The 23,131-nt window shown below is 44.5% G+C and overlaps 1 protein-coding gene across 1 annotated transcript in view; it reads right to left on the bottom strand.

The window, feature by feature from the left end:
- Window positions 1–1,399: 1,399 nt before the first annotated feature.
- LOC146175250 (tissue factor pathway inhibitor 2-like) overlaps window positions 1,400–23,131 on the bottom strand; it is a 50,733-nt gene continuing 29,001 nt past the window's right edge. Inside the window, exon 3 of the mRNA XM_084585554.1 lies at window positions 1,400–1,653. Coding sequence (XP_084441680.1) covers window positions 1,400–1,653 — 254 coding nt within the window. The remainder of the gene's footprint in view (window positions 1,654–23,131) is intronic.

Here is a 23,131-nt window from a genome sequence, read left to right as displayed (position 1 = left end):
ACCATTGCGAGTTGCAAAGTGCAAAACCCCTTTCAGGTACAATACAGGGCCCAAAAAATTTCACGCCAAGAAATTGCAGCAAAGCAAGGCCAGCGTGCCCGAGCGCCTTCAAGCTTCTTTATTTATGCGCCAGATGGCGCGCAATATTACGTGAAACTGCATTGCAGGGTGCATATACAGGTACGAACAGCTGGTTATGATTTTTAATTATTATATCAAATTCGTTGAAACGACGTAGCCTCAAAAAAGCCTTACTGGTGGACTATAACTAAGGAAAATAAACACGCAAGAATTGGGAAATGTAAAATTCCTTCGTCTTATCTGAACACGACAGTGCGGCCTATATAGTCCTCCTTCAGCAATTAATTCATATTGTCTATTCGGCATTGTGTTCGTTCATTCATTCAAATCTTTTTATCTTGTGTTTGTGTTTCCACAAGCAAGAGACTAAAACAATTAAAAAAAAGAAGCAGCCTTTACTCCTCCCTATCTACGTTAAAGCAAGGTAAATGAAAGAGCTGGACGCTTGGAATAAAAAGTATTGATGAAAAAATAGGGAGCTAAAAGAACACAAAAATAAAGTGAGAGACAATCCCAAAGCTTAAGTTGCGAAGTTGCCGTCCATTGTTGGAAACAAAAAAGTGAGCCTTCAGCGTAGTGAAGTTGAAGGAATAGACAAACTATTTTTTTTTGGAAGACCTTGGTCATAGTTTCAGCTTGTAAAAGGTATAAAAATATGAATAAAAGGTGTCGTTGCAACGAAGTGGCAAAGGAAGTTTAATGCTTCGGGATAAGTACTCATATATCAAAATCAAGCGGCCCAACTACTCTCATTCCCTCTTGGAAGAAGGCAGCAGAGCAGGTAACAACACAAAACATAAGAAGCATACACAAACACAAGGACACCGCTGTTTGTGCGTGCTTCTTATGTTTTGTGTTGTTACCTGCTCTGTTGCCTTCTTCCAAGAGATGTGTGACCAACTAGCTCAACGTTCGACTCTGCTATTGTTGCTCTTATTCCTTCTGCAGCAAAGCGCCTTGTCTCCTGTGGTCATCAGAGGCTCAAGCGAAAATGTACTTGGCTGGCTTTTGCTGTTGCAAAATTTTGTCCGTCTTCAATGCGTCGGGTCTTGAAGGCAAAATAAGCATATACACACAAACTTTCTGCTATACAATATTAATTTGTATTGTATTTTATATTCGCAAGTCCTGTAACCTGAGAAGACCTATATGAGAAGTGCGAAGTTATTGCATCAATAATTAATTTCCGCTTTCTAAAAAGTGATTTGAGTGTATCAACATTGGATGAGGAGAATCAGATGTGATGCGCAGCTTCATTTCTAGGAGAGCAGCGGGAAACGTTGATAGAGCGTGATCAATCGATTCCGTTGGTATAGTGCTACTGGTAGCCCAGAGTGGGAACTTCCTGCACGACATGCTTTCGGGCCACCGCGTCTTCCCTCCTGAGGCAGTTCTCGGTGCAGGCGGCGTAGTTGGGGAACCGGTTCCGGCCGGCCAGGCACAACTGCGACAGGTGTTCACAGGCAGAGCGTAGCGGGTTGTAGAACCACTGGCGTTCATATAGGTACTCGTCGCACGCCTGGCCCACGAAGGGCCGCAAACACGTGTTGGGCGCCGGCGGTGTCCCCGTTACTGCAAAGAGAAGTTTTCAATCAGTATGTTGCGAAATATTGAAATACGCCGCCTGTAGTCAAAACCTGTGTCAAGATCGGCGCACACAAAACACATTTGCCCGCGTGGCATGGAACAAATTGGTCAATTATTTCTGCATGGATTCTTAGCTCACTTTAGCTCGTTTCCCTACTGCTAACCATTATCGAACGTCAATGACACTGGAATATGACCTCTAACGAAGTAATGTAGTAACGGAATTGAACGGCGGCGCAACACGGAAACGGACACAGACAAGAAGGGGACACCACATGCGCAATACCAACTATTTATTAAACGTAAAGGTGGCATATTTATACGTGTATCTCAAGCATCACACTCATCGCCACAGTTCGCTCCAAACCCAATACGTGAACGCCGAGCAGCACCAACAGGAAATCAGACAAGATATTTCTAACCTCAGTAGATAAACTATCAAAAACGAAAAAAAAAAAAACAACAACAAAACAAAACATTTTTTTCCTTTTTTTAAAAAACGGAAGGCAGGCCATATCTCATAGCAAATGCAGTGTGGACCGAAAACAGCAGAGTAAGACAAGAGAAGCGACCAGCCCGAACCCTAACAAATAAAAAATAAAACGATAAAACAATCGTAGCAAAAGCAGAGTCAAAACAGTTAAGCAAAAGCAGTCAGAACCCTAAGCCAACAACAAAAGACGATCGTAGCAAAAGCAGAGTCAAAACAAATGAAGCAAAAGCAGTAAAAAAAAAAAAAAATCAGTCGCGATCAGGTGGCACGGGAAATTCTTGAAGCCTTTATGATCAAAAAGAAGGGTAGCATTTGTGTTAGCGACTCGTCTGTATCCCTCCGTAGAAATGAAGTTTCATTCCTTGATAATTTTTTGTGATGGCATGCACGGTGCGACTTTAAGCCCGGAATTTTTAACGGCCTTGTGATGTTTAGTTAGGCGGATTGTTAATTTCGTCGCTCGTTTGATTCTGCATTTGCTAACTGTGCTTTTTGTTGCTGTTGTTTTAGGTTTGACCGCTGTTGTTTATTTTGTTTTTGACTCTGCTTTTGCTACGATCGTTTTTAGTTGCTTTTAGGTTCCTGACTGTTTTTGCCCCTCTTTTTTGACTATGCCTTTGGTATACGATTGTGTTTGACTGCTTTCGCTTCATTTCTTTCACTGAGCTACAAATGTTGGTGTTGGTTTAGGTTTTTGACTGCTTTTGCTTCCTTTGTTTGACTCGGCCTTTGGTATGATCGTCTTTTGTTGTTGTTTACTGTTGTTGTTGTTGTTACGGTTTTTTTTTTTTACTGCTTTTGCTTCATTTGTTTTGACTCTGCTTTTGCTACGATCGTCTTTTGTTGTTGGCTTAGGGTTCTGACTGCTTTTGCTTAACTGTTTTGACTCTGCTTTTGCTACGATTGTTTTATCGTTTTATTTTTTATTTGTTAGGGTTCGGGCTGGTCGCTTCTCTTGTCTTACTCTGCTGTTTTCGGTCCACACTGCATTTGCTATGAGATATGGCCTGCCTTCCGTTTTTTTAAAAAAGGAAAAAAAAAATGTTTTGTTTTGTTTTTGTTTTTTTTTTTTTCGTTTTTAATAGTTTATCTACTGAGGTTAGAAATATCTTGTCTGATTTCCTGTTGGTGCTGCTCGGCGTTCACGTGTTGGGTTTGGAGCGGACTGTGGCGATGAGTGTGATGCTTGAGATACACGTATAAATATGCGACCTTTCCGTTTAATAAATAGTTGGTAGTGCGCATGTGGTGTCCCCTTCTTGTCTGTGTCCGTTTCCGTGTTGCGCCGCCGTTCAATTCCATCATGCACCAACTCGCCCCCCAGGCCGTTATTCTAATGTAGTAACGTATGCCATCGCCATGCCAAGGCTGCGTACGCGGGTGCGTAGCCATGTGTACAAAATGTCGATGTCCAGCCTAATTTGACTATGACGAACATGATGGTGGCCCACAGTGTTAGCCTCGGCCATCCCCAAGAGTGGTCTCGGCCACCAAGAAAATTTCGCTTTGGCTGATTTGGACCAAAATTGATGTCCAGTCTAAGTGAGCTATGGCGAACAGGGTGACCACCTCCAAATACTGCCGCCCCCACAATTTGGCCTCTGATTATTTGAACCTATATTATACTACGATGTGCACAATGGTGACCCCAAGATGTGACCTGGGCCGCCTTCAGATTTGCTATGGCCACCACGTACATGTAGTCATGATGGCCAGGCAGTCTAAAGCTTCAAAGAAGATGTAGAGTCGGCAATGGAGAAAGTAAAAAGGCAGTACACTGTATTGACGGGCGACTCCAGTGCTAAGAAAGGCAAAAAGCAGGCTGGAGACCAAGCAGTGGGTGACTATGGCATTGGTACTACGAATAGCAGGGCGGAGTTACTTGTTGAGTTCGCAGAACGCAAGTACTTAGAATCTTGAATACCTGTCAGCAAACGTAAGAACCAAAGTGGAAATGGAAAATCTCTCATACAATGTTTTAACCCTGACGTTGCGCGGTTTATGGTGGCAATTGGAAAGGTGCGATGCAGTGACCATCGGATGGTAAAACACCCATTTAGTCTAGATTTTGTAGATGGATTAAGACAGATTAGTAGGAAAGAAGCTCATTAACGAATTAGCGGTTTGATCGATACTCGGGATTTCGCTCCAGAAGAGTTATTCAGCTTTATCTTGGAAATTAAATAGCGCACACGACACGGGACAAGGAAAAAAACACACCACAAGCGCTTGTGATGTGTTTTCTTCCTTGTCCCGTGTCGTGAGCGCTATTTAATCTCTAAGATGTTGTACCAACTCTCTCAATTGTCAGTTATGCTTCATATTCAGCTTTAACCGAGGAATATCGCCTTAGTGTAGAAGCGATGAACTACACCTTCATAGATGCCCTTACTGAATGCGCTTTAGAAGTAGCTGGTAGGATAGTTACTGAAGCATCGTATTCAGATATGTGGCGCAACAACACAAACACAAAAGATACACAACAACGCGCGTGTGTTGTGTATCTTCCTTTGTGTCTGTGTTGTTGCGCCACATATCTGAATACGATGCAGCACCAACTAGCCCCTCAAGCCGTTATTTTGAGTTACTGAAGATACCGGTAAACTGTCTGAACAGATGAAATATTTTATAAGAGACACCAAAGATGAAAGACGCCAACCCAACGGCAACTGACAGAGTTATCAAACGTAATCAATAGGTGCAAAATGTCCAATATAGATAACTTTAACATGCAGAAAATCGAGCGTGCTGTAAAGAATGGTGGTATCCGCAAAGCGGAGCAGAGGAAATTAGGCATAGACAAATGCCCGGTGCATGCGCTAAGTGGCATAACGGTCAATGTCGTCACGAATGTGTACAAGCTGGTCAAAGTTTATGGGGAGTTCCATACTGACCTATACAATAGCTGAAGTTGTCAGAACAATAATAAGATTCGAAATAGTGAAGAGGAATTAAACGTTCCGCCAGTAACGCCGCACGTAGTTAACAAAGCTTTAAAAACTGAAAAGAAGAAAAGCAGCTGAGGAGGATCCGGTAAATACAGATTTTCGACGGATGGGGGATATTGTGCTAGAAAACCTGGCCACTCTGTATATGCAATGCCTGGTGACATCTACTGCATCGGAATAATTGTCTTATTTCATAAAAAAGGAACGCTATAAGGACATGAAATATCACAGACACACCAGCTTACTACCCGGATGTTACACACAAGGTAACCATAACCGCATTAGAAAAGTAACCGTATTAGAATCAAGGCAGCCTTAGACTTCAAGCAACCAAAGAACCACACAGGTTTTGGCAAAGTGTACTACACTACCCGTTACGTGCTATTGATCATATCCATACTTTCAACCAGGTGATAAAGAAATGCTCAGGATATAACTACTCATTATATATAGCGTTCATTGATTACAAAAAAGCGTTTAACTCGGTCAAATCTTCGACACTCGTACAGACAATTCGAAATCGGGGTGTAGATGAGCCCTATGTCAAAGTACTATAAGATATCTATAGCGTCTGCATAGCTATACCGTAGATCTGCATAAGGAAAGTAATAAAATTGCCATAAAGAATAGTGTTAGGTAAGCAGACACGATATGTCCGGTACTATTCACAGCTTGCTTAGGAGAAATATTCAGACTTAGAATGGTAGCTGTTGGGATTAAATTTTGATGGAGTATTCCTCAAGAATCGGCAATCTGCTGAAGAGATTGCCTTGCTAAGCAACATAGTGGATGAACTGCAAGGAACGTCTGATGACTTAGACAGGAAAAGCAGAAAGGTGGGCCTAAAATCAATATGCAGAAGATTAAGGTATTCTTTAACAACGACGGGAAGGAGCAGTAGTTTGCAATAGGCTGCGAAACACGAAGTTTGAGGCGAATATTGTCACGTAGTGGTGACAAGGCCCTTGACACCAAACAAAGACAAAAGCTTGATGGTACTAAAATTAACTCTTTATTGGGCTGACTTGCGCCCGCAAAAGAACTATGCAACTCGGCAGCGGCAATAGCAACAATCGTGCTCGTCGATCGTCGAACAAAGCATCCCCGTCGCACTCAACGGCTGCTCAGAACAATCTAGATAACGCCGCAACTGCTACAAGCACAAGCTGGAACATTGTAGAAAGACACACGAGTGGCCGGAATCTTCGAGACAGATCTCGGTGCATCTTGCGCTACAATGAAACTGATAAAGGTGCGTCTCGCGACATCGGGCATTAACAAAGAATACAGAACTGATACGCGATCCAGAATCAGAGTAATAAGGCCGCATGCCGGCAGCTGTTAAAAAATAATAAATACAGATTTGAAGGTTTCGGGGCATTACTCCCCAAGGTCTATGTACAACTGGTCGCCCAACTTAGAAGAAAACGCGTGCAGCTACCTACTGCCAGCGGCACCAACTCGATGATGAGGGCTCCTGCGAACTGTGAGGCAAATTACTGGTGCACAGAAAATAGGATCTGCCAGAACTACAAAGAACTAGAAAGCAAACATAATATTCGCGCTCAGGAATGAATGCAGTTTTTGTTTCTTGCCTAAGAAAAAAACTTGTCACATTTATAATAATATTTTAACTTGTTTCTAGCGGCCTCTCTCGGCCATTTATTATCCGCTGCGCAGTTGCCTAAAGCTCAGAAATGGCTCAGATCAAAGCTTTTTTCATCCGCGGAATGGGTGCGTCATCGGCCCCGGTTCAACGTTCATCGTTGCATGCTGCGTACAGAGTGGTTTATCTGTACCAAACAGTATTTCATTCTGCTGGTTGTGGTAGAGCTTTACAGCAAGACTGTCTGTGCTCAATGAGGAACTGATTGCCGCTGCATGTGCGCATTTCCGGACGATGGGACAATGCTGCGTCACAGCTCGGCGGCTCGGCTCGGCCTCCCAGGCACGTCACAAAAGTGGTGGCTTGTTTTCGGATACACGTCTGCATGAGCGGTGTATCGCTGCATGTTTTAATTGAACGGTGAAGGTGAGATGTTATTGCCCCCAAGACGCGTGTCGCATTGCGCAAAGCCTTCCGTTCCGGTCCCTTTGTTGCGTGTTTTGCTTACTGCGTCGTATTACCGCACCAACGTTCGCTGAACGTGCTTTAGCTGTTATCACAGTGAAGTTCCTACTGTCAATGGGATCTTTCTCATGAACATGTTAAATGCTTAAGTTGTAAATTTGTAACCTCACATTGACTCCTCTCAGGGCCAAATGAAGCGCGAGTAAAATAATGGAATCGTGAACAGGGCGAGATTTATTGGAGCGAAGCTATATCGTAGATACTTCTCAGACGCATTAACTTCAAAATACTATCAATACCCAATTTGAATTGGTTACCTAAGCTCTTACAGGTTGGCGTTCTAGCGCTAGCGTTAGCTATTCCGTTCGTTTGTTTTTTGTTCTTTGACACTGATATGTACTTTGTTTGTTAGCAAGATCTTTTACCCTTTTATAATCTCACCATGTCTCGTTTGGAGACCTACGCTCAGGTCATTTTGTTATCACGAGGATTTCATGAAGACCGTGACGAATGAGCGATGGCCGCTTTCCTACACTTAAAGATTTCATTGTTGTGTAATCGTGAAATAATAAAGCCTGGCTTTCTATGCAGCACAGATTCACTCATTTATGCCCTTAGTGAAATGCCTCAAGCCATGTGATTCTATCCATGCGTTTGCCGAATTCACTTGAAGGCCCTTATTCACAAACGTGCCCGAAGAAATAAGCCCCAGAATGCGTTTACATGACGCGCGACGAAACACTAGGCTAACGACGACGGAGGCAGAACGATGCTATGATAAGGTGGTTAAAGATGCCGTAACATTTCAGTTAACGTAAAACTTGACAGTAGAAATCCATGTTAAGTAAAGTTGGCTGAACAGTTACGGTGTCCATTTTTCTGCCTTATCCGAGCATCGTTCGGCCTTCGTCGTTGTTGGCCTTGTTTTTCGTTCATAAGTAAAAAGACAATCAAATTCCCCGCCAAAAGTACGTTACTGTGACGTCACAAGCAACGTCACGTGTTTGTTTTGCCTCATAGTTCGCAGGGGGCGCCGGGAAACTGAAGCCTCGCTCAGAGTCGACACGCAGGCTTCTATGGGAGTTATGCTACCATTTGTTCTTCTACCATGTTACTCCCCCCTTAAAAAAACATCGTCTTGATGATGCAAAATAAACAAAACAACTTAAATAGAAACATTACAGTTCAGTGGTCCGACGGGACGAATGATTTTGTACGGCCCAAAGCATCGACGCAACAACTTTTCGCTTAGTCCGCGAAGGCGAATAGATGTCCAAATCTCCACTTGGTCTCCTGAATTATACTCTGCGTGGCGTCGTAAGTTTGTATCGTCGGCTGCCGGTGCGTTGTTAGTCTTTAATACTCAGCCGTGCGAGTCGTCGAGCTTCCTCTGCATGCTGCAGGTAGGCGGCGATGTCAAGGTTGTCCTCGCTGGTTACGTGCGGCAGCATTGCGTCGAGCGTCGTTGTGGGCTCCCTGCCGTACATAATCTTGAACGAGGTCGCTATGGTCGTCTCCTGGACTGCCGTGTTATACGCGAAGATCACGTACGGCAAGATGACGTCCCAGGTCTTGTGTTCAGCGTCGACGTAAATTGCGATCATCTCCGCGATCGTTTTGTTCAGGCGCTCCATAAGGCCATTGGTCTGATGATGGTACGCAGTTGTTCGTCGATGGCTTGTATGACTGTATTCCAGGCTGCTTGCGTCAACTCTGCCGTAAACGCCGTTCCCCTGTCCGTGATGAGCACTTCTGGGGCGCCGTGTCCCAAGAAAATTTGTTCGACAAAAAATTTGACAACTTCTGCCGCGGTATTATTGGGCAGTGCTTTTGCTTCGGCGAAAGAGGTAAGGTAGTCAGTGGCCCCGATCATCCACTTGTCACCCATAAACGAAGCTGGAAAGGGCCGAGGAGATCCATCCCAATTTTTTGAAAGGGCAGGTCTGGGGGCGAAATCGGGTTTAGTAGTCCTGCTGGTCCGATAGGCGGCGTCTTGCGTCGTCGACACTCACGACATGTCTTCACGTAGTGCGCAACTTCGGCAGGCAGTGGCGGCCAGTAGTACTTCTCCTGGATTCGACGCAACGTAGGTGAAAATCCGAGATGGTCTCCTGTGGGCTCATCATGCAACGCCTGCGGAATTTCCTGCCGGAGGTTTTCAGGCACTACAAGAAGTTGCGCGGTCCTGTTGGGTGCGAAATTCTTCTTTACGAGGAGGCCATTGCTTAACGCGAACGATGATAAATGTCGCCTGAACACACCAGGAGGGGAAGCGGTCTTTCCCCCTAAGTAATCGGCTAGCGCTTTTAGCTCAGGGTCTGTTTGCTGTTCTGCGAAACTGCTGGCGCTTACCAATCCCAAGAAGGCGTCGTCGTCATCGTCCTTCGGGGGAGCGTCGACGGGAGCGCGTGATAAGCAGTCTGCGTCGGAATGCTTCCGGCCCGACTTATAGACTTATAGACGCCAAATGAAGACACAGGCTTGATGGTACTGGAATTAATTCTTTATTGGGCTGACGTGTGCCCGCTAATCAACGCGGCGGCGGCGATAACAACAATCGTGCTCGTCGATCGTCGAACAAAGAATCCCTGTCGCACTCGTCAACGCTCAATTTAAAAGCTGCTGAGAACAATCTAGATAACGACGCAAATGCTACAAACACAGGGTGGAACATTGTAGAAAGACACACGAGTGGCCGGAATCTTAGAGACAGATCTCGGTGCATCTTGCGCTACAACCAAACTGATAAAGGTGTGACTCGTGACATCGAGCATTAACAAACAAAGAATACAAAACTGACACGCGATCCAGAATCAGAGAGAGAACGCCGCATGCCAGCGGCTACTAAAGACAATAAATACAGTTTTGATGGTTTCGCGGCAATATGTCTACTTAGGACAAGAAGTGCCCGCTGATCCGGATCATGAAAAAGAAAGAACTAGGAGAATAAGTCTGGGAAGGGGCGCATTTGAAAAGTACTCGCGTATTATGACTAGCAGCTTACCGTAATAACTGAAGAGTAAAGTTTAAAACAATGGCATCTTACCTGTTAACTGTTACCTGTTACCTGCTAAGGTTCTGAAATGTGGAGGCTAGCGAAAGTGGCTCTACTTCAGGACAACACAGAGAGCTATGGAACGGAAAATGGCAAGTGTAACATAAAGAGATAGGAAGCGTTCGGTGTGGGTCAGGGAAATAACTCGAGTTCATGACATTTTAGTGGAAATTCAGAAGTAATTCCCATGGCTAGCGTATGTAGTGCGAATAGATGATCACCGATGGCCAATAGGCTGACCGCCGAAGAATTGACGCGTTTGAATTGTGGTACTGGCGAAGACTCTTGAGAGTTCCTTGGACTGCCAGAAGATCAAATCAGTCGATATTGTCGACCATAAACCCTGACTGCTCATTGGAGGGTCAAATTCTAAAGTTAAAGCTCAGCTACTTTGGTCATCTGATGAGAAGAAAGGAGTCGCTGGAGAAAGATTTGATGTTGGGGAAGGTTGAGGGTCGCCGGAGAAGGGGTAGGCAGCGAACGCGATGGTTAGATGGCATCCTCGAGGCACTGCAGATGAAGTTATGTGATGTTAGGAAGATAGAGACCGGAAAGCGTGGCGTGACATGGTGAATAGGGTCACGAAGAGTCGGACATGACTGAACGACTGAACTGAACTGATGGCCAATAGGAGTAACAAACTGACTACCAAATGAAAGAAAGCGTAGCAGGGGGCGGCACAAAGTCAGGTGGGCGAATGAGGTTACGAAGTGCACTAGGGTGAAATGGATGTTCTAGCACAGGATTAATTGGACGAATAAGAGAGAGGCCTCACCCTGCTTGAGTATTGTCCGGCTGATAATGATAATGATGCTGAAAGAAGCAAATGGAGAGACTGGTGTCGCACTTTGCTCTTTATTAGGCTGACTTGCGCTTCCAAAAGAACTCAGCAACTCAGCTGTGGCGATAACAGCAAGAGCCGGCTCGTCGCTCGTCTAAGTACGAATGCTCGTTACATTCTGCAGCACTCAATTTACGTTAAAATGGGCTAACAAGTATCTAGATAAACGCGCAGAAGATCACGAGAACAACTTGGGATATTGTGGAAATGGATGCGAGTGGCTGGAGTAGTTCGAGATATAACTCGACGTATCTTGCGTGACAAAGAAAAAGAAGCCGAGTCTCGTCGGCACTGAGCGTGAACAAGGTCGTTCCTTGCGTTGCAATCACAGTGATAAACAGTATTATAAGTGCGCAACAAGGACGAGACAAAGAGGAGAAATGGACAACGGCGGCGCCGTCGTTGTCCACTTCTCCTTTTTGTCTCGTCTTTGTTGCGCACTTATATTGCTGTCCATCATGGTTCACCAACTCGCCCAATCAGCCCTTCTTCCACAGTGATAAGGCCGCGTGCTGGAGGCTGTTGAAAATATCAACAAATAAAGCTTTCAACTGCTCACAACATTCCTCCCCCTAAAAAAAGTATCGCCTCTATGCTTCCCAAAGCAAACAAGTTAAGCGTAAATATTATGAATGAAAATACTATCAAGTGCCTTTTACGCACGTAATCAGACTTAGGCGGACAACATGCATCATTTTCCAGTGGAACGCTCGTGGATTACGCTCGAAACTGTCCGATCTTCGGCAGCTTGCGCGAGAGTACCACTTCCCTTTCATAGTCATCTATGAACTGCGCGTGCAGGAAACTTTCAGCCTACACGGATACAATTTTCATCATTCACAGCAACCAGATGAGGTCAGCAAACTGCTGATAGGTTTTCGCAATGATATCCCGGCCTCCTTGGTTGAAGTCCCGCCTCACAATGACAGACAGTATGTGTGCGCCGTAACAGTAATAGAGTATATCTTGAGTCAGGCAGGTCATTCGATGCTTCGAAGCTTGAAAACTTGGTAATAAGGACGCCCACTCCACATATTATTTGCGGAGACTTCAACGCTCTCAATGAAATTTGCGGAAGCTCACACACACATGTGCCTGAAGTGCTTGCAGAGCTTTTCGCAAAACATTCAATTGAACCGCTAAATGACGGCAGCATAACCCATCTACGAGGCCTGACGACTGCCAGCAGCATTGACGTGACCTTTGTGACAAGTTCAGCTGTCCACTACTTTGGCTGACGCGCCGATTTAGAAACATATGGGAGTGACCATTACCAAGTCCTCATATCAGCTATTCGTGCGCAGATGTCACCAATAAAAGTTCTCATAAAATCTACGGACTGGCATGCATACAAAGGGGCTGCAAGCAAGGATTTACTGCCGCAACCAGAAACGAGGAACTACTTATTGCCTCAGAGAAAGACCACAAATTGCAGCTAAAAGTCATAGCTTACCCTCAAATGATGATACATTTCAAAGGCTATGCGCTATTCGCAAGCTAGCTGAAAGGAAACCTTTGCGCACAAAAAAGCTTAAAGGCTTTGGTGCCTGCTGACGGGCACATCACATTCGACGCTACCTGGATAAGCTTAGACGGCACAGATCGCGTGACGTTTGTTCTACGCTGGATGTGCGCCCACCAGTAGCCATAATTTGGCGGATAGTTCGCGATATGCTAACTCCCATCTAACAGTTTCGACCTTTCACAGCACTATATATATCTCTGCATGAACGAAAATACATTAGTCTCATAAGAATACTGCAAATTACTGTCAGTGGGGTCAGGGCCTTCCGCACACTCCACAGATGGTCTGTCACAAATCCCCCGGGCGGCAGTGCCAGCGATGGACCTACCTTTCACAACTGAAGAACTATCCACAGCTATCACGAAAATAAACAGACGGACGCTTTCGGGGCATTAGAAGAGACCTATGACGTAATCGCAAACAGACCTCAGAATTCCCGCCTTCGATTTCTGGAATATACAATTCTTCCTGGATGTCTGGTGAGGTCCCCACGTAATGGAAGTTGGCGAAAATTGTGCCCATTTTAAAACCTTCAACACAGCCACCAAGTTATGCATCCTTTTGACCAATCGCCCTACTGAGCTGCGTAGGTAAGCCTAAATACAAATACAAATACAAATACAAATAATTTTATTTAGCATCAACACTGATTATACAGTACTCGTGATGCTGCAGGGTGCTAGCAAAAAACCTGCGATGGCTTGACAAAGGCTAGCACCCCGCTTACAGTGCAATACAGCAGCGGACAAAACACAACAAAACAAGAAAAAGCCCTTATAAACATAACGACGGCTTTATATATTACAAAGTACATTTAGAGGATAGGACTAATATTGGGTGGTACAGAACTGCATGTGTTAACAATATTTTGATTTGAGGACATATACTGTTGTATAGATTAGCTGGACTTGTTAACAGAGGAATTAAGAGCCTGTGGTAGCATGTACATCAACATTTGGCGGCCATAGTTGGTACGGGTATGGGGAATCTTCCAAACCTCACTGCTTCGTGTGCCATACGTTTTTTCAACTGGAGTCAGCGTTGCAAGTGTTTCAAGGAAAGGGTCACTATTTATGCGATAAGTATGATAACGTTTTAGCAGAACTGTGTTGAACAGGTTCGGTAATGGTTCTAACTTAAGGTTATGAAATATAGGTTCTGTGTGTGCGTCATAAGGTTCATTAGAAATGATTCTTACAGCTTTTTTCTGTAGTCGATAGATTTTGGACAGGTTTGTGTAGGTCATTGTTCCCCATACCAAATAACCATACGATAGCGTGGACATGAAAAGGGAATTGTATAAGAGAAATTTAATGTGCTTTGGCAAAAAATAACGAAAGCGTGCAAGAATACCTACTGTTCGCGAAAGTTTGGAGTGAACAAGATCAGCTTGCGCGCTCCACTGCATATTCTCTTGAAAAAGAACACCTAACGTTTTTATAACTGGTACCAACTCTATGACCGAAAGACCTAGTCGAAGGACAATATTGGAATTAACTGGCTTATTTTTAGGGCGAAAAAGAACTGATTTTGTCTTCGAGACGTTTATAGTTAAAGAATTAGTTTGACTCCAAGTGTTTAGTACATCAAGCACTTCATTCGCTTTCTCAACAAGCAGGGGTAAACTGTGATGTGAGAAAAATAGGCTTGTATCGTCGGCATAAATAACAAATGAAGTGTTTAAATCTATGTTAACAAGGTCGTTAATGTATAGGTTGAAAAGCAGCGGCCCGAGAATACTTCCCTGCGGAACGCCGTGTAATAATGGTTTGAAACTGGAGCAAGATTTATTTATGTGTACCCTTTGTTGGCGGTGTTGTAGGTAAGACTTAATGAGAGATAGAAAACAGCCTCTGAAACCATAATATTCCATTTTTTTTTAATAACGTGGTGTGATTGATTTTGTCAAATGCTTTTGAATAGTCTACAAATATTATAAGTGTATAAAATTCACGCTCAAAAGCATTAAGAATGATTTCTTTTTGCGCCAGCAAGGCGCTTTCTGTGGATCGTTTTTTCGTAAACCCAAACTGATATTGTGTCATGATGTGATGCTTGGTTAGGAATGAGCTCATTCGAACGTGTATTAGTTTTTCAACGACTTTGGAGAAAACAGGGAGTATTGAAATGGGCCTGTAATTAGACATGTTGCATTTCTCACCACCTTTAAAAATGGTAGTAACTTTAGCCACTTGGAGTCGGCGAGGAAACTGACCGCATGAAAATATTTGATTAATGATATACTCTAAAACTGGAGCTATAATAATAGTAACATACTTAAGTGGCCGAATCTGTAAGCCATCTATATCAGTACAATTAGAATTGTTTAAAGACATGATTGTAGACACGACCTCATCTGCAGTCACTGGAGATAAAAATGCACTATCTTCTGTTCGTTGGGGCATAAAATCTGTACAGCTGGGGTCATGATGGCTATTTCCTACTGATGTGAAAAAATCATTAAAAGCTACAGCTAAGTTTTCTCCAGCAAGAGTTGTACCATTTACAGTTATCTCGTTGGGGTTATCATTTGAATCAGGGTGGCGGTTTAGGAGCGTATTTAATTTTTTCCAAATGAATTCTGGAGTTTGCTTCGTGTCCTGGACGAAAAGGTTTTCAAAGTACTCTCTTTTAGTTTTCCGTAAGAGACTGTTTGTTCTGTTTCTGTGCTTTTTGAATTCATCTAAATCGGTTTTGTTTCTGTATTTCAAAAACTTTTGATAGAGAATATTTTTCAGCTTTATAGCTTTGATACATTCTGCAGTAATCCAGGGTTTGCGTGCTTTGCGTGGCCGTTTGTGGGTTCTGAAGGGAAAGCAATCATTATAAATATTTATAAATTTGTGTATGAAGGTGTTGTAAGCCCCCTCCGCATCAGTGCTCGAAAGAACGCTCTCCCAGGATATCTTAGAAAGTAAGTTATAAAAAACCTCCAGGGTGCTTTCATTTATCTGCCGATATGTATTAACACTCCGCTTCGCGTCTTTTAATTGGAACTTTTTATGACTAAGCACTAAATATATAGGTAAGTGGTCACTAATATGTGTTTGAAGAACTCCTGAACTGATAGGCACATTTATAGTGTTTGTGATAAAAATGTCTATGAGTGTGGATGTACCATGCTGTATACGAGTGGGTTGCTCTATGATATTAGTGAACGCATTAGTTTCTAAAGTGCAACACAATTCTTCACTTTGTGGGGACGAATGCAGAAGGTCAATGTTCAAGTCTCCGCCGAGAATTAGTTTGCAGTCGTTTTCGTTAACCCAACTTAGAAATGCTTCAAGAAACGAAAAAAAAGCACTATTTCTACCTTTAGGCGGACGGTATGCCACAGAAAAAATGGTCATATTACATCTCAAAGTTAGCATTTCGTAATCATCATAAGCCTATGAAGCGAAGGATCTGCAAACGCGTCACCTGGTTCCTCGAAAGCCGAAATTAGTATCGCCAATAAATAAATAGGTATTGCTAAAATAGGTCTTCGACTGAAGACTGATAATGTCATCGCCCTTGTCTCATCACTTGAAGAGCATCTTCACAGATCTCGACATCTGTTTTCCTAAGCATGAAGGCCGCAATTGACTCTGCGTTTTGTCATGCAATTGTCGCAGTCTTGGCCTCGAAGGAAAGCTTTACACCTTGATTAGACACTATTTAAAAGAGCGGAAAATTTTTATGAGCGCTCCAAATGGTCCAACTGTCTTTCACGCAGTGAAGAGGGGCGTATTTCAAGGAGCTTTGCTCAGCCCTCTCCTATTCAATATTGCCTTTATACATATAACAAGAAGCCTTCCGCGAGGAGTGCGCATAACAATTTTTGTAGATGATATCTGCATCTGCAGTGCATCAGCAATGTATTCAGAAAGCGTTACTGCACATCTCAATGCACTTGGCTCACTGAGGTCTTCGCCTTGAACGCGAGACCTCTAAGGGTTCACAAACGAGCTCTTTTGGAGGGTGCTTGCGAGGAAATTATCGACAATGGAGCGGTAAGATCTCCAAAAGATTTTTGGGCCTTCCGGGATGTATTGGTCCCTAAGAAAAATAGATGACGTCACCCTTGTATACACAGCATGAAATTTTTGCAAAATTAAATGCATATATTAAAATTCTTTTTTGGTTGGTTTGTGGGGTTTAATGTTCCTAAGCAACAAAATTCTTTTGTCTTACTGAGGATACGTTAAAGGCAATTCATGCCATGTTCACGAAAAAAAAAAACTGCGTTTGGTTTCCAGCCGGAACGTTGGTTGGAAGGTAAGCATGTGGATATCGTAACGGTGTGCAGTATCATGACGGCGAAAACGTGCTGGCATGGTGTGATAAACAAAGACGACGCTGAAGGTTGACTGGGTGTTTGTCCCTAATGGTTTGTCCCTAAGGTTTGTCACTAATGGTGAACTGTTGCGGTTACGTGCGTATACTTCCCTTAACGTTTGGTGGACGCTTGCTGGGGGTACTTTAATAGCCAAACCTGGAGGACCTCAGTAGTGGTCAGCAGCTTGGTGCCAGCACTATCCTGTCTGACGAGACACTTTCTACAGCAACACAACCAGATCCCACTGACGTCATGGCGCAGCCTCGTGATCCGGGAACCTTTTCACATCACATTGCCATTGAAAAGCGCTTCAGCAAGCATGACTGTTTGGTTGCTCGTGCATGCGTGCGCCTTTTTCTACCTGGTGGGTATGGCGTGTACCTAGGTTCAGAAGCACGAGATCCAACATTCTGGGATAGGTGTAAAGAAGCTTCGGAATCTATATTGGAAAGCCGATTGGACGCACACTCGGCGCTATAAAGTTGCCTGTTCAATTGCTTATTGCAAAGTGATTTTTACTTGAATAGTAGATGCGTGCTAAATTGGAAGCGAAACGCTATGAAAACCAAGACGCTGTCCAAAGAACAGCTGTGTAACAATTTTGATTCGAAAAAAGGAAACTAGCGGTTATTGGTGGCTATAAGCATATAGTAAGGGTAACAAATTAGATTCTAAGGGAAGGAAAGCATAGCAAGGGGCGGCAGAAAGTTAGGTGCGTCGATGAGCTTAAGAAGTTCGCAGGAGTCAACTAGATGCAGCTAGCACAGGACCGGGTTAATTGGAGGAATGTGGAGAGGCCTTCTTCCTGCAGTGGGTATAATTAAGCTGATCATGAGCATATAGTGGGCCAAAAGGGAAGGGAGAGTGGCGTAGGACATAGTGACTGGCTAATTGACTTTGCATACTGGAGATTGCATCGCAGCAGTAACAGGGACGAGACTAGACGAACACAAACACAAGTGCTTTCTAGAGTGGATTTATGCTACAGTGGTATCACTTCGCTGCATGTCACCCTGCAGAAGAAGCCAGGCAGAGTAAAGTTTTGGTGTAACGGCGAAGGAGAATGCACTCCTGCGCCTTTGTGAGGCCGTTGCAGTGCATAGGGTATATTGAATGGCTGGACTGGTAAAATTGAATGATTTCTTTGAAAGTGTAGGCGGAATTAGGTTTGGAGTCTGGATCGGAAGGGGACGAGGTTGGTAGCCGGAAAGTGAGCGCTAGGCGGCGACATTCTCCGTTTCGTTTCCTTCGAGGCCAGTGTGAGCTGGCGTCCAGATGATCGCTCGATGTGCGGCGGGCAACGAGATAATCGCTGTTTTTCATAATTTTGTTTGCCTTGCTCGATATTGCAGCAGGCACCCCTCGAGTCGGGGATAATGGCCCGTGAGTCCTGATCTATGAAGGCTAGCATGATGACAACCTTTTCAGCGTGTGTAATGCTTTGTGCGTTTATTACAGCGTTGTGGTGGATAACTGCAGCCTTGTACCAACCCCCATGGTGCAGGCCGGACCCATGTTTGTATCTATAGTGGCGAGTCAGCGCTTGCACCCGCACGAGACTTCTGTCACTATAGCCCTCTTATCATGTTGGCTGGAAGAGGGCGTGTTGGGATATGCACACGTTCCATCGAATGTATTGAGTGGTGGATGCGTAGGTGGGCAAGCGCTTTACAGTGTGTGTACACATTTTGTAAAAACTTTAAAAGCCAGGGGGTCTACTTGGGAGCCGTAATGCATCCCCAGGTTTCCAAAAGTGCTGAAGGCAAGGTTTTTCGTCCTACCCTCTCCAATGGCAAGGACTTCTACGATTGTTAAAGAAATCATAATATACGGCTTAAATACAAACACTCTGGGCTCTAAACTTTTGACAAAGGCTGTACGTTGGTTTGTGCTGTGCATCTAAATTTACATTTTCGTACTAGAGTCATTTCATGCGCATTGCTCTTCGTTGACGTGATAATCGACGGTAGTCGAATAGGGATGTTAAAAACTGAATTACATCGTTTATCATGAAGCTGATATGCTGTGTTTGGTTGGAGAGAATTGAGTGTTTGCTTACATTTTCGACCGTTGATTGCTTCATGCATGATAGGGTGCGTGCCGCGACTTGGCTTGGTTATATTGATGATGATGATAGACTGATTTTTTATGGCGCAAGGGCATCTTTGGCCAAAGAGCGCCAAAACACAAGGTGAAGTGACAACTGAAGTTAATAAAATGACCGAGGTGAGGTATTTAATGAAGTACTTAAATACGGTGGTGTATAGGGCCTAAAAGTTTTTCCGGAGTGTGTAGTCTAAAAGCAGTGGTGTATAGGGCCTAAAAGCATTGAGTTAAGACGTTTAGTGGTATGAGTAAAACTGAAAGGGTGAGATGTACGTGTTAAAAGAATAAGTTGCCTCAGCAACAATTTCTTCAAAAGAAAGCCATTTAATTAAAAGAAACGGGCTGACGCCCATGTTGATAAATGACACCGTATAAAAAGCCTACTTTTAATAAATATTTAAAAAGTCTTTCTAAAGGAAACATTGGATGATCGCCAAGAAAGATGGATGGATGTGTGGGTATTTGTTTCGTGTATAATTCAGGAAAGTGACGTCTCCTATGCTGTTCAAGTCTTTGACATTCAATTAAAATATGGAGCACTGTTAGCCGGCAACCGCATCTCGAACAACGTGGTGCAGGACAGTTCGTTACAAGGTATGAATGTGTTGTGTATGTGTGTCCTATTCTCATCCTGCACAGAGCTACTTCTTTGAATCTGTTTTATTTTTCTGTAGTGTATCTGCCTATCCTTGGTTTTATTGTGTGTAGTTTATTCTCAGTTGCCGTGTCCCACTCCTCTTTCCATTGTTGTCTGATCGTGTTTTTGATGTGTGGCTTGAGATCCTGATATGATATGTTGTCAGTGTCTGTAGTGTTTCGAAGGGCAGCTGATGCAGCAAGCCTATCAGCTGCCTCGTTACCTGGTATACAGCGGTGGCCTGGCACCCAACACAGTGTAATATTAAGTTCTAGTTTATGGGCAGACATAAGGGAGTTATAGAGGGAATTCAGGACTGGGTTCTTATTGTGCCACTTTCGAAAGGATAGGGACATTAAAACACTGAGGGAGGCTGTGTAGAAGATCGATGTCTGTAATTTCTTTTCTATAATGTGTCTCACAGCTAGCAGGATTCCATGGCATTCAGCGGTAAATATACTTGTATGTCTGTTCAGTGTTTTTGAAAGTGAAAAGTGCGGTGCATGTGCTGCACAGGACACTTGAGCAGACTTCGAAGCATCGGTGTAATATTCATCACAAGTGTACTTCGCCTGAAGTAACATGAAGTGCCGCTGTATGGCAATAGAGGATGCGTGCTTCCACACTGAAAGAAACGACAGGTCACAATTAACAGCATGCATTTCCCAAGGAGCAATTAAGTCTTTTGCTGAAGTTGTATGAAGGCTGTTAATCGGAACGTCCAGTTGTTCAATATGCGTGGCAACTCTGGCTGGATATGGCGGTGTTAGAGATGGTTTTTTTGAGAAAAGTGCTGTGCTAGTTTTGTCAAGCAGGAGCCGACGACATGGATGGTCCAGTTGGCATAGTACCTTCATAGCATAAGTTACACAAGTAAATTCTCTCCTTCGTTGCAGTGACCATCGGTTCGCCTCGACATAAAGGCTAGCAATTGGGCTAGTTCGAAAAGCACCCGTAGCGAGGCGAAGGCCGAGGTGGTGCACGGGATCGAGTAATTTTAGTGCAGAGGATGATGCTGACCCATAGACCATCGAGCCATAGTCTATACGTGATAGAACTACACTATTCAGAAGGCTCAGAAGGCAGTCGCGGTCTGTGCCCCATGACCGGTGAGAGAGAATTTTTAGCAGATTCATTGCTTTGAGACACTTCAGTCGCAACTGTTTTATGTGGGCAGTGAAGGAAAGTTTTTCGTTAACAACTACGCCAAGAAATTTATGTTCCTTTTTAAAGGCAAGGCTCTGATCATTCAGTGTAATGTTGGGGTCGGGTCTGACGCCACGCTGCTTAGAGAAAAGTACACAAACACTTTTTTCAGAGTTAAATTTAAACCCATTGTCATCAGCCCCCCTGGACAATTTGCTAACACCTAGCTGAAGCTGTCTTTCACAGATGACCAAGTTGCAAGATCTGAAGCTTATCTGGATGTCATCAACATATACAGAGCAAGAAATAGTTTTTGGCAACACACTTTTTAAGGAGTTCATTTTGACTATGAAAAGTGTGCAACTGAGAACACCACCTTGAGGGACACCATTTTCCTGTATGTACTGCTTTGAGTATGTACTGCCAACACGAACTTTGAAGGTCCGTTCAGACAAGTAACTTCGTATTGTATTCAACATGTTCCCTGTGATGCCAAGAGAGAAGAGGTCGCGGATGATACCTTAGCGTCAAGTGGTATCATATGCTTTTTCAAGATCGAATGCGGTTAGTCAGGTCTCCGCATCACCACGGTGGTAACCGAGGGGTCGACGGTCTAGTGCACGCCTGACAGCAAACTTCCATGGTCACTGATAGACCGGCTGAGCAGGTCCACGTGCAAGAGTAGGTGGCCGCACTGCTTGAGTCGTGGCATTAACGTCGTAGTCTGATAGGTCAGTAGGTTTGGCGTCAAGCTTGGCGGAGAAACTCAGAGCAACACACGTTGTTGGGATAGTTGGTGCATAGCACGAAGACTGACCAGCCAAGAAGATGCATACAGAAAATATCCAGCCTCTTTCTTTCTGCGTCTGTTTTTTCCTGTGTGCGCTTCTTGGCTGGTTAGTTTTTCTTCATGGAACCTCAGAGACACTCTGCTGCTGCGCTGCCAGGCGCACCTCGTTCTGGATGACTTCCGACAGAGATGTGAAAGAAGGCGCGCTGGAAGGCAGCTGAAAGGCAGCTGAAAGGCTTGTAATTCTTCCCTGACGACTGACCGGATTAAGTCATGTAAAACGGTCACTTCGCTCCATATCGGTATGGAGGAAACAACGGGCCCAAGCGTGTTTACTTACCGTTTGGATTGGCGCGCTCGCTCGTTGCTGGAGTTTCTCTCCATGGTGGTAACTTTGGTGAAAAATTCCGCAACAGTACGCGGTGGACTGCGCACAAGACCGGCGAACAGCTCCAATTTGACCCCACGCATGAGGTGGCGGAGCTACTCCTCCGTCAAGGAGGGGTGGATGTGTTTGAAGAGACGCGCCATGCCGCCCCCCCCCCTTCATACACGCGCACGCACGCTTTCGTTCGCCCGCTGGTTACGGTCGGGAGACTCAGTTTCAACTCTCTCCCGGTGGTCTGCGTTGAGGTATGTAAGCAGAAGATTGCGGCGAAATGTTTCCCAGGCGGACAGGGTGTTCACATGGTTCCCGAACTAAGTCCTAGCATACTACTGGAGCGCTGAGTAGACGCTATGAGCCTACGCTCGTCGCTCCACTCTTTGTGACGGGCGAACCGCTAGAAGTCGCCCAGCTAGTTTTCCGCATCTTAATACTCGTCACCGTGAAAAAATGATTGTGTTCGCGGCGCGTGGTGGTTGATAGGAGCTGGAGACCTGATATCTGTGGCCACTTCTGGTGAACTGATGGTCGAGGCTGCGTCGTCCTTTTCGGGGTGCCAAGAGGCCCGAATTCCGACGACTCACAGCTGAGGCGGCGGCTTGGGCACTGATAGACCGATATGAGATTTGTGTTTTCTCCCGTAGACGTACGCAAGTCCGAAAGGGTACCCATCCCGGCTACACCATGTGCTTGACAGCTGCTACACAGAATGCACAAGCGCAGAAGTGCGGAGAACTACTGCAGCGGCTGAGCTACCGCAACAAAAGCGGCGCTACATTTCTACGCCATCTACCTCTACCGAATGCGGTCTTTCTTCTACAGCTAGCACACGTGCCAGTATATCTTACATTAGGAACAGTGCAGGCCTCAGAGGAAAAGCCGATTGCTTTTTTTTTTAAAGGGGCACACGCAACAAAACGACGTCTTCAGGCGGAATTTGAAACTTACCCCATTATCTAGAGCACTGATAAAGGTTAGAGAGATGTTCAAGCTTCCTACCCGATAGCACTTTTGGCACCGGCGTTTCCTTCCGCGATTTTGTTTTCCTGTGTCTTAAAGTTGGCTTTTTAGGGAAAAAAGCGCAGTGTCTGTCTCACCTCTCGTCCAATTCCTACATTTCTAATTAACGGCATACGATTTGGAGGTAA

Source organism: Amblyomma maculatum, chromosome 11 (genome assembly GCF_055883805.1).
Source record: "Amblyomma maculatum isolate TAMU_Amacu chromosome 11, ASM5588380v1, whole genome shotgun sequence".
Taxonomy (NCBI): domain Eukaryota; kingdom Metazoa; phylum Arthropoda; class Arachnida; order Ixodida; family Ixodidae; genus Amblyomma; species Amblyomma maculatum.
The sequence above is the reverse complement of the archived record's forward strand: the minus strand, read 5'-3'. Positions and strand labels throughout refer to the sequence as shown.